This window comes from Cynoglossus semilaevis, chromosome 6 (assembly GCF_000523025.1).
Source record: "Cynoglossus semilaevis isolate Cse_v1.0 chromosome 6, Cse_v1.0, whole genome shotgun sequence".
Taxonomy (NCBI): domain Eukaryota; kingdom Metazoa; phylum Chordata; class Actinopteri; order Pleuronectiformes; family Cynoglossidae; genus Cynoglossus; species Cynoglossus semilaevis.
In genome coordinates this window covers 10,145,317-10,157,408 of record NC_024312.1, presented here as the reverse complement: position 1 = coordinate 10,157,408, position 12,092 = coordinate 10,145,317, and the positions used below count along the sequence as shown (strand labels likewise).

The 12,092-nt window shown below is 38.6% G+C and overlaps 1 protein-coding gene across 1 annotated transcript in view; it reads right to left on the bottom strand.

Moving 5' to 3' along the window:
- The window catches only part of LOC103380083 (UPF0577 protein KIAA1324-like), a 22,361-nt gene extending 12,934 nt beyond the window's left edge, over nucleotides 1-9,427 (bottom strand). Inside the window, 8 exon segments of the mRNA XM_025056412.1 lie at nucleotides 273-497; nucleotides 594-699; nucleotides 1,482-1,571; nucleotides 4,612-4,759; nucleotides 4,840-5,029; nucleotides 7,481-7,601; nucleotides 9,087-9,262; nucleotides 9,326-9,427. Of these exon segments, the coding sequence (XP_024912180.1) occupies nucleotides 273-497; nucleotides 594-699; nucleotides 1,482-1,571; nucleotides 4,612-4,759; nucleotides 4,840-5,029; nucleotides 7,481-7,601; nucleotides 9,087-9,176 (970 nt within the window). The 5' untranslated portion in view covers nucleotides 9,177-9,262; nucleotides 9,326-9,427.
- Nucleotides 9,428-12,092: the final 2,665 nt, after the last annotated feature.

Below are 12,092 nucleotides of genomic sequence, written 5' to 3'. Positions count from 1 at the left end.
AAATGTAACAAGATGTTTGCAGACGAGATGGCAATGTGACAGGTCAAGTTCATTTTATAAAAATAATTTAAAATGTTTTCTTAATTATTACTATTTCATATTATCAATATATTTGTTTATATTGATTTTTTTTAATTTTATCAACATGGGGGAGGGGAGGTTGATTTTCTACTTTTTCCACTTCAAACTTCCACTTTCAAAACTACATGTCATTAGCCAAGGTAGAAAAGTAGAACCTTTGCGAGTAAACGAAATGCAAAGAGTCTTGAGAATTCTTTGTATCAAACAACCAAAGTGCAAGTTTTATTTTTTTTTTTATTTACATATTTTTTAGGTGTACCTACCTGCATATTGGATGGTGGTGTCACAGGGATTGCAGGAGGTGGCACCATGGCCTGAGTAGGTGTCCTGAGGACAAGGTTCACACATGGATGAGCCAGGAACTCTGCTGAATGTCCCCGGCTTACATGGAAAACACTCTGATGTGTAGGCGACTCCTTGTGCAAGCAAGCAATGACAAAGGTTAGTTTTGCTCTGTATCACTGGGGGTAGAGTGAAGTTGGAGGAAAATCGGAGGGAAACCTGTTATTGACCTTCTATGTGGATGTTTTTCAGCAGAACAGGTTTCAAAATTTTAGATCCCATCAAGACGCCCCCTGTTCTCCAGTAGAGGATGTTGTTGCCAGATTTGAGGTTCACCTAGAAAAAAAAACCAACAACGGCAAAATGGTCAAAAGAATGCAGTCAGGTGTCATGTATCTGCTATGACCTTAAGTTGTGATTCTAAAGAAATGATTTATTATATTCAATTAATTACACAGACATGTTTTAAAAAATATATATATAGTCTTTGTATAAATGTTTATTTTTAAATACATAGTTCACAGACTAGTAAAAAAAATTGTAAATTTCTTCAATATAGAGCTAAGTGATATGGAGTTCCTAAAATATATATTGATGTATATATTTAGGAAAAGGATATAAAATGCCATATTGTGTGTACTGGTGATTATAATGATGTAATCTTGCATTCAAAATCTATTTATGAAACCGTTTGCCTATTTCTGGCCATTTGTCTGTCCATCTGTAAGAGACCTCATTCTGATCTGTTTACTTTGGTCACACTGACCCAAACAGGGCAAACACGTGGCCTGTAATGTATGCAAGATGTATGTTATATATATCATATATTACATATATATTAGATATATATATATATATATATATATATGTATTTATATATATACATATATATATACATATATATATATATAAATATATATACATATATATATAAATATATATTACATATATATCCACATGTATGCAACTCACAGAAGACTGAAGCACTGGCAGAAAGTTGTGGCTAAGTTAGTTAGTTGTGGTTTATGGTGTCAGACGAGCGAGAATCAAGACAAGACCAGCTCCTGTCCAATAGTATTGCTTGGTTTATAAAACACGTAGAAGCGGTTGGTACTTACAACGTGAGCTGCCCATTCGCCATGATTGGTGAGCTTAAGCCACTTAGCGCCGGTCTCATCTTCCATCTGCTGACACTGGTCATTCTGGATCTAAACACAAATGAAATGGTGTCAGTAAGCGACCATTGATCTGTGGCGTATGCTCTCAACTTAAATAGACTAATATAATCTATATATGTATTTATAATATAATATATAATATAAATATATATATAAATATATATATATAAATATATAAATATAATATTCATATATTATAATACATAATCTGTAGAATGTAGTATTATAGTGATGTATAGGGCTGGGAATCGGTTCAAATTTCAAGAATTCGATTCGATTTCGATACTCACGATTCCGAATCAACTGTCACGATTTGATTTCGATTTGATTTCGATTCGTGTTATTTTGAGACGTAATCTGAATCAAATGACTACTTCGCCTTCAGTTTTCTTTAAGGATATGGGGTGGCTGTCGTACTGCGATGAAAACAGTGTAGCGACCCCGAAGTAATGTTATAATATTCATTGAGTTCTGTGATTTTCCAGGGTCTGTGAATGTGTCTGGATGAACGCGAAAGCAAGGGGGGGGCGGGAGAGCAGGAGAAAGAGAGCGCAACGTGTGAGACGTTTGAGACCGTCTTGCGATGCGAGGTTTATGATGTGAGCGAAGTCTACGTCTACGTGCCTTAGCCCCATTATCGCAACCGCACGGACCATATTTGCCGCGTTGTCGGTCACCAGACTGACTGGCAGAGCGATGGTCAGTTTCAACTTTGGTGGTTTGTAGCACATGAGAGTGGAGGTTCCACTTGTCATTCGTTCTTAAAAAAAAAAAAAAAAAAAAAAACAATATTCGGACGTACGAATCTATATTCGAGAATTGAATGGAGAATCGATTCAGTATCGGCGATGCGATATTTTTAACTCGGGCCTAGTGATGCATACATGTTTTAGCCATGTTTTCATACACAGCATCCTACTAGGAATGATTTGGGTTACAAGACCCAGAAAATAGTTGAAGCCCATTTCCTAGAATCCACAGTACACCTATAACACGATATTTTAAGCTCCATCAAAACTTGTGCTGACGATAGAACGACTGCTGTCAATAAAGCAATAATCTACACTCAGTGGTTCTCAATTATTTCTCGTCATGCCCACCCATGGGGACAGAACTGTTTGACGCCCAACCGCCCAGCCCCGACCCACACCCCGGCGAATTCAAATACTACAGAGAACCTGATGCATATTTTTATCTGTACAAACTAATGTATGAGTTGCTGCCACCTAGTGACTGGAGGCTTTTTATCATTGGAAGCCCCTCTTGACTCTCCCAAGGGGTGCCTGTCCCACTATTTGAGAAGTGCTAGGTTAACCATAGTTACAGCGGTAAAAAACAGGTACAGGAACAATTTGGCTTGATTAGTTATGGTGCCAGTAACCCACCATACAGTTAAAGGAGTGTTGCACTTTGTTTGTAATCACAGATGACGTACAGCAGGCGCTGAGAGTTACACAACAGAAGCCATTTCAGGTGACTTTTCCTATGGAACACATTTGGACCGCGTAATATGAAGGAAATAATGATCTCATTTCAAAACTTCTGGGGATTTGGTGCCCCTCAGATTGGTGACCGTAGGTTATTAGGTAACGAGGTCGCAGAGGAACGCAGTGGAAAAAAATGTATTTTCAGTTTTACAAATTTACTTCATTCAAAAACACCCATCCCTTTACTTTTTTCATTAAAAGATAATCCGGCGTTGTTTCAAAACAACAGGTCATTCAGACTCTGATACTAACAGAATAACGATGTTTTATTTTGAAAGTGATGGCGCAGTATTGCCGCAGTAACGGCCGATACCGTTAGGCTGTAAAACCAACAGAAATATCAGTAAAGATAGACTGCGGAACTCACAGCAACCGCACGGACCATATTTGCCGCGTTGTCGGTCACCAGACTGACTGGCAGAGCGATGGTCAGTTTCAACTTTGGTGGTTTGTAGCACATGAGAGTGGAGGTTCCACTTGTCATTCGTTCTTAAAAAAAAAAAAAAAAAAAAAAACAATATTCGGACGTACGAATCTATATTCGAGAATTGAATGGAGAATCGATTCAGTATCGGCGATGCGATATTTTTAACTCGGGCCTAGTGATGCATACATGTTTTAGCCATGTTTTCATACACAGCATCCTACTAGGAATGATTTGGGTTACAAGACCCAGAAAATAGTTGAAGCCCATTTCCTAGAATCCACAGTACACCTATAACACGATATTTTAAGCTCCATCAAAACTTGTGCTGACGATAGAACGACTGCTGTCAATAAAGCAATAATCTACACTCAGTGGTTCTCAATTATTTCTCGTCATGCCCACCCATGGGGACAGAACTGTTTGACGCCCAACCGCCCAGCCCCGACCCACACCCCGGCGAATTCAAATACTACAGAGAACCTGATGCATATTTTTATCTGTACAAACTAATGTATGAGTTGCTGCCACCTAGTGACTGGAGGCTTTTTATCATTGGAAGCCCCTCTTGACTCTCCCAAGGGGTGCCTGTCCCACTATTTGAGAAGTGCTAGGTTAACCATAGTTACAGCGGTAAAAAACAGGTACAGGAACAATTTGGCTTGATTAGTTATGGTGCCAGTAACCCACCATACAGTTAAAGGAGTGTTGCACTTTGTTTGTAATCACAGATGACGTACAGCAGGCGCTGAGAGTTACACAACAGAAGCCATTTCAGGTGACTTTTCCTATGGAACACATTTGGACCGCGTAATATGAAGGAAATAATGATCTCATTTCAAAACTTCTGGGGATTTGGTGCCCCTCAGATTGGTGACCGTAGGTTATTAGGTAACGAGGTCGCAGAGGAACGCAGTGGAAAAAAATGTATTTTCAGTTTTACAAATTTACTTCATTCAAAAACACCCATCCCTTTACTTTTTTCATTAAAAGATAATCCGGCGTTGTTTCAAAACAACAGGTCATTCAGACTCTGATACTAACAGAATAACGATGTTTTATTTTGAAAGTGATGGCGCAGTATTGCCGCAGTAACGGCCGATACCGTTAGGCTGTAAAACCAACAGAAATATCAGTAAAGATAGACTGCGGAACTCACAAAAAACTCGAATAGCAAGTTGTTGTCTGGATACTGGTACTCAAAGCTGACAGAGCCCTGTTTTTTCAAGTGGACAGCGTAGATGAGAGAAACAGTGCATTCGTCCCTGTTAGATTCCAGGTAGCTTCCTTGTGGTAGCCAAGCAGAACTGCAAGAAAGAAAAAAAACAAACGTATTTGTAGCAGACACTAATTCTACCACAGTTGTAAATCTGACTGCCACGCATACCTGTTGCAGGTGAGACTGCTGTCTCCATGTGGGCCATTTTCCACAGAGGACGGAAGGCTCGTGAATCCAGCGGGCATGGCATCCCACTCGTCAAAGCGGACGCCACTGCCAAGGGAGTAGCTACCTGCAGCGCATTTAGTGCACTCTTGTGCAGACATCTCCAGGAATTCCCCAGACTTACAGGAGAAGGCTGCAGGAAGAAAAAGACGACAAATGGTTGAAAAGAAGCACACAGTAGATTTTGTGTTGAGCTTTTGCCTTAAACCAGGGTTGTCAAACTCAATTTCAGTGGTCCAAAATTGACAACTCAGACGAAGTCGTGGGCTCAATATTTATTGACTGCTATTGTGCATGTTTTCCCTTCTTTCCAGATATGTTATGTTGAATTTCATATGGAAACGAACTTTAGCTTTAAGTAAAAACATTAAAGAAATTAAATTTTTTTAAAAAATTAATTTAATTTTTTTTTTTCAGGCCAACACCAAAACCAACCAAAAATGTATGCGATATGATATCGACTGCTAATACTACAAATTGACACCTGTAATACAAATGTAATGGTCTTTGCAGACCAACTATAATTACACCATAGGCCAGATTTGGCCCGCAGTGGTCTGTGGGTCAATCGGTACCGGGCCGCAGAGAAAGAATGCATAATTTACATTATTTCCGTTTTCATTTATTATCTGATTCTGAATGATGTTTTATTTTTGAAATATTACCGGATTCTCTCAGATGCTTCTCAAATGGTCTGCTTTGGCCGGTAACAAATAAAACATTACCACTAAATTGAACCACCCCCCCGAGCTAGCAAAATGAACAGGAAAAAAAACATCTTTGGGAAGTTTCTTGGCGCAGGGTAAAAGTCTCCAGTGAGGAGACAGAAGAAGAGCCTACGTCTTCAAAGAAATAGAAAGCTGCTAGTTCTTCTTGAAATATTGATTTATTGCAACAGGTTGTTTCCCCATTCGAGCCTGAGCTGAATAATACACGGTGTCTTCGACACTTGGAGACCTAGCATTCTGCTTGTTCTTCTTTTTCTTTCGGCTTTGTCCCTTTTTTTTTCCAGGGGTTACCACAGCGAATCATTGTTTTCCATCTCTCCTTGTTCTCTGCATCTTCTACTCTTTGTCTCCTACCTGGTAGCTCCATCTCTAGCTTTTTCTCCAAACCTTCCTGTCTGTGTTGTCCCTCTAAAGACCTCATTATTGAGGTCATTATATGACGACCTTATTTCTACCTTCTCAATTTGCCAGCGATTTTAGAAAAAACTACTGTATGTTGACGTCCACGTCTGTGGAGGCGTATGTTGTTTTAGAGTTGACAAATATGTATCAGAATATATGTATATACAGTTCTTCTTATCTCCTATGTTTCCTTCAGCATTGAGATGTCATTAACCACAATGAGGCGTTTTCAACTTTCACTACCAACAAAACAGATTTGCTGCTGCGCAATCACATCTGAGTAACATCAGATAAACCTGAATTATCTTTCACTTGGAGCTCCACCAACAACTGAATATAATTGCGGTGTTGAGATTTTGTGCTCCACCTTGTTCCACTGGGTGAAGCGTCGTCAGTGTCGGTTTATCTTTGCTCATGAAACTGTCCTCATTTCCCCTAATATTTAATCTGTACTCCATCCATCTCCCCGGCTGTCTCTTTATGAACACAGCCCGTACATCACCGTGTATAGATATTGTCACCCCAGCTGTGCATCACCCTCCTAATCACCCAGATGATAAGGCCGCGCCAAAACTATTTACCGACACACGCTGTTGCGTAAAAAATAACCAGTCATTTACAAACAAAGAGCTTCCAGGGTCATGACCCCGTGTGTAAAATCTGGACGCTTTAATGTGTCGAGGAATGTCAGCGCAGAGCAGATTACAAAGATGATATTGTGGGTCGTTTTCACCCGCACTGTGTAAATCCACTCAAAATAGTAACAAAAAACGCTTTATAACCAATATAACCAATAACAACTTTACTTTAGATGATAGAAACATTTAGAAGAAAAAAAAACTACTTTAAGAATTTTCCTCTTCACAAACACTTTATAACAGTAATTTGCTGGATTTTCTCCAATTTTCAATGTTCAGCATCGTCAGCGTTCTCCACATGATGGACATGCCATAAAAACTAAGAAACTAAAACAGTTTTACAGTTAGAGCAGGAGCCAAAACTCCAAACTGAACTAAGTTTCTCTGAAAATAAGTTCAACAACTACCATATTTTCCAGACTATAAGTCGTACTTTTTTTCATACTTTGGCCAGGTTTGCGACTTATACTCCTTCAACAATACAAGGAACAATCCTGTCAGTGATAATGTAAATAATTTAGGTTGGAAAATCTCACCTTTTTACCCTACTGGGTCTCATTAGAGACATACTGAAAGTGAGAGCTAATTGCAATAACAACAACAACAACAAGGGCAGCGGTTGTTGTCATTAGTAAACCAACTGAAAACCAGATAGTGTTGTTCTGCGGTCTGAGGTTATTGTTCTGTAGCTCTGCTATTCTGATTTGGGTGTTACTGTTTTCCAAACTAGGGTCATGTTGTGATCAAGAGGTATACATTCTTAACTGTCGATAAGAGGAGGGGGTGGGGAGAGGGGTTGGAGGGGTTGTTACTCACTGCACTCTGTTCCACGTACAGGCTCTGGTATGCCGGTGCAGGCCCCAGCTCTGTGTGGAATGGCCACTCTCCACCGAGAACCTGTACTGTCACACTCTGTGTACTCATAGTAGTAGTCCGTCTGCAAATTACACATACACACACAGACATAGAAAACATCAGTTTAACCATTTAATGGTACACATAACGTAAACGTAAACATGACATTACACGCTTGACCTTGGTTCGAAATATGTTTCATTGATTTCTATTAGGATGATCATGAGTCCCATGATCCAAAAACAATTCCTTATTTAAATGTGCCCTTAAAATGTTACACTTTTTTAAAAAATGTACATAAAGAGATGTAACAAAAAATCTTGTTTTGTTTTTTTTTTTTTTCTTTTTACTTTAATAAATACATTCATAGTACAGGCTTTTGGTTGGCAATAAAAATTCAACATTTTTGCTCAAAAACCAGGGAACCACAACAGCTATAAGCTATATATAGCTGGTCAAGGCAATAACGAAAGAAGACGAATGTTATCTCTGGGGCAAAAGCACTTCTCTGTCTAGAATGGAAAGCACAACATGCCATCTCCACAGTAACAGTGACAGGGTCGAAAGTCAACACACTGCGCTCGGTCCACAATAAGGGCCGCTGGTTCAATCCTTTCTTTCTAAACAGAGGCAGGGTGACCTAATCACTTTAGACAAGCTGCATTTTAACACCTGCACAATGTGATGAAATACAGAATAGGGACATTACCAACCTTTTAATTAAATACTTTAATTTTGTCAAATGGGTTACATGGACAGTGTTCTGCCTAGGTCAAATGTACATTCAGTTTCCAGAATAAATCAACTCAAACAGGACTAGATCTATGCTTTTCTTTTTTTTTTTTTTTTTTCTTTTAACTGGTACATATTTTTTTTTTTTTTTTTTTTTAACTGGCACATAAGCCATGATGCTGGTGCTTCAATAAAGACCTGACCTAAACTCAGTGCCACTAGTTTTCTGAACAGGGACTGAGCCAATAGAATAGGAATGTGCTCCTCTGTTTGAGGATTGTCTGTGTGGAACTGGGTTGGCAGCCCTCACTACAGAGGTGTTAGGTTGAGTCAGAACAGAGGGAAGGAAAAGGTTGGTACGTGCAGGAAACTGATAACAGCCTGAACATGACTGAGAGAGGTGGAGGTCGAAATCACACAAACATCCATCTGCAGTTGTAACGAAGATGTTTTGGTTTTATTTCTCGAACATTCTGGGGTTGGTATCGGTTAATATGAATTATTATATCATTAATTAATTGTATTTGACGTCGTTTTAAAAAAATACATGATTTCTGCGCTTACTGAAAAACTAGCAAAGATAGCTTTAATGTGGATGAATCTACTGTACCGACGATGCTGCTACATACATGTCATGACGCCACAACTGGACCGGAAGTGTGTCGTTTTCCATAAGATTTTAATTGTGCGTGGCAAAGAGTGTCATAAGTCACACACACACAAAAGTGAGCAGCAACAACTCGCGGTAAACTGCAGCAATAACATTGACAGTGTAACAGTGACGACGCGGAGGATGACGATGAGGCTTTTCTCTCATAATGTCATCTTCTCATACCTCACTGCACGTCCGCTGTTCTTTAGCACTGAGCCGGAGAGCGCTCAGGATGAGAAGGCAACTGGGAATGAACAGGGCTGAGTACCGCATTGTGGATCCAAAGGAGAAATACACAACAAAAGCAATGTAGTTTGGATCCAGGTGAGATGATGAAGTAATAAACCTGGTTCAGGTTTTGTAGTTTGGATCCAGGTGAGATGATGATGTGATAAACCTGGTTCAAATCAAAGCTCGACTAACACATAATTTCCACCTGCTTCGGTCGCTCCCCGGATCCCACCACCTGCTATTATTGTCTGTGCGCCGCCAGACTGACGTATTAAGTTACCGCTCAGTATAATAGTTGGAACTACATCCGGTGATTCTTTTAAAATAAAAGCACGTCTCTGGCAATATCTTCAAACGATTACCAGACATAGACACGTAATGTCCGGTTGCAATACCGTTAGTAACTTAGTTCAACCTATTTCCCTACGTCACTCAACAAAATGACCCGCTCAATTCAAGAAATAAAAAGGCATGTATTAAGAATAATGATATTGCACACTTATTTCCTTGAAGAGGGGTAAAGTCTTTGACATTCAGAATAGTCTTAGCTAATTGGCAATTCTATTTGATAAAATTATTAAATTTAGGAATATTAAATATATATATATATATTGCTTGTTTCAGGAGCTTTTCAGTGTATGTCCTTTACCTCCCTATTAAAGATAAACAACAACAATTGCCTTTCTTAGGTCACAGTATAGAGTAGCCAGGAAGCACTTTCTCCTATTGTTTAATAGTTTTAATAATAACCCAATTCCAGTGAGACTTAAACCTAAACCTCAGCTTAAACTCAGCCACCAAGATGCTCTGTCCGAAAGGGGTTTCAATGAAAATTATTTTAGGACCTACAGTAAAACTATAATAACTTGGGGTTTTAGTGTTGCAAAACTTTAAGCTTTAAGTAATTAAACATTGCTTAATGACTGGTCTAGGCCTTTACAGATGTTATCACTCCTGTTCCTTTAGCAAAAAGATAAAGAAATGAAACTGTGGTCTTGTTTTCAGGGAGGGGGTTTGAATTTTATTATTTAATTTTCAGTGTTTTAAGAAGAATTTTAATAAATAGCTAAATACCGTGGGACTTGAATGACAGATATTTTGATGTAATGCTTTTGTTCATTTTCAATTCAAATTAAAGCAGCAAAAGCAATGTTTTCAATATATTCCATGTTATTTTTTTCTCTTATGAGGTGGCTTGCCAAAACACTCCACCCATTTGCTCCTGTTTCCCTTATGTCAAATTTTAGAACCTTTTGTAGGCCCACGAGTCAAAAAGTTTGCCCACTCCTGGTATAGATCCAAACCATCTCCTGCCAACATGCATAAAAACAACATCCACAACATTTTTGCGATTTAGTACAAAGTTCTAGATAGCACAAAAACTACATTTCTGTAGCCCTAATAAAACCCCTAATAAAAAGGTAGATTTAAAAATGCATGTGTACTACGGTCACTTGCAAAACAGTTTAGAAAAATTTTCAATTTTCATAATAAACGACAAATTGCACAATAACACTGTAAGACGTTGTCTACAGTGCGTGGTGTGCATTAAACTCAATTTTTGTAGTTAACAACAATGTCCACCAGAGGGAAGTAAGACTCTACAGTAGTTAATCCATTCGTCTTCGTCGTAAAGTTAAATTAGAAAAATGTGTTTGAGGGGAGGGAAACTTTAACTAAATCATTTTAAATATAGTGTTAGAATCAAAAATGTATTGTATGTCTTATAAATGTTTTTATAATCTAAAATAAAGTTGTTACACCACACTCCACCTCCCAGCATGCCATACCCCCTCGGCGGCGGCAGCCGCGGGGTTCAGCACAAAATTTGTAGAAAATCCAAATTTAAGCCCCAGTTTTATTAACTGAGACAGCTTTACAACTGAGATATGGAAGACGATCGGTGCCGTAATTCAAATTAAAGTGCATTAGCAGAAATGCCTTTTAATTTTCAGAATATATCTGCATTTTTTGAGTAGTTTTAGTTTTTAAATAATTAAAAATCAATCATCTAAATTGCATTTTCATTTTCTTCATCGAGACTGCTCATTCAGTCACAAAACTAAAATGAAAAGAAAAGGACTTTTAAGATTTCATTTTCAAAATTCACCTCAGCAATTAAGCACCAGCAATGTATTTTAAAATGTAAAAATGAAACAAAAGGGAAATGCTTTTTCGTATTCATGTCCACCCCGCAAAAAAAAACAAAATTCAGTCTGACTTTGCAATCTGAGGCGGCGCAGGAGAGTGACGTCAGTGGCCGCTCTTCATCTGGGTTGGTTGGGCTCACGTTCACAACAGGGCTCTCCCTGACAGTATCGTACAACCCTTGTTAGAGTTAGCTTCAGAGTTCGAGCTAAATACAATATCGGAATCAGATAGTGATGAGAAGACCGACTCTTTTTATTGATTCGAATCTTTGACTCTCGAACAGTAAAATGAACGAGTCGTGAACGAATCTTGAACTAACCATTTCATTTGTTTTACAGCAGGTGGCTCTTTAGCCCTATTGTTGAAAGATTAGTTCACGGCGAAAGATTAGTTCACAGAGAATGATTAGTTCACGGGGAAAGATTAGTTCACAGCGAAAGATTAGTTCACAGTGATTCGTTTGCAATGAAAGATTCGTTCACAGTGAAAGATTCGTTTGCATAGTATTTAGATCGTAGTGAAAAATTAGTTAGCAGAGAGTGATTTGTTTGCAGTGAGTGATTAGTTCGCACTGAGTGATTTGTGAGTTCAATATGAATAAATATTGAATATGACTCGGTAGTCACGAATCTTTCATATGACTCGGGAGTCACGACTCATATGAAAGATTCGTTTTCATTTTGAACGAATCACTCGCGAACGACACATCACTAGAATCAGATGCTCGAGGCAAGCTTAAGCAGTTTATTGAGTACTCGGCTGCGTACTCCGTCACAAACACCGACGTCAACGTAGTTGCGTCACTCT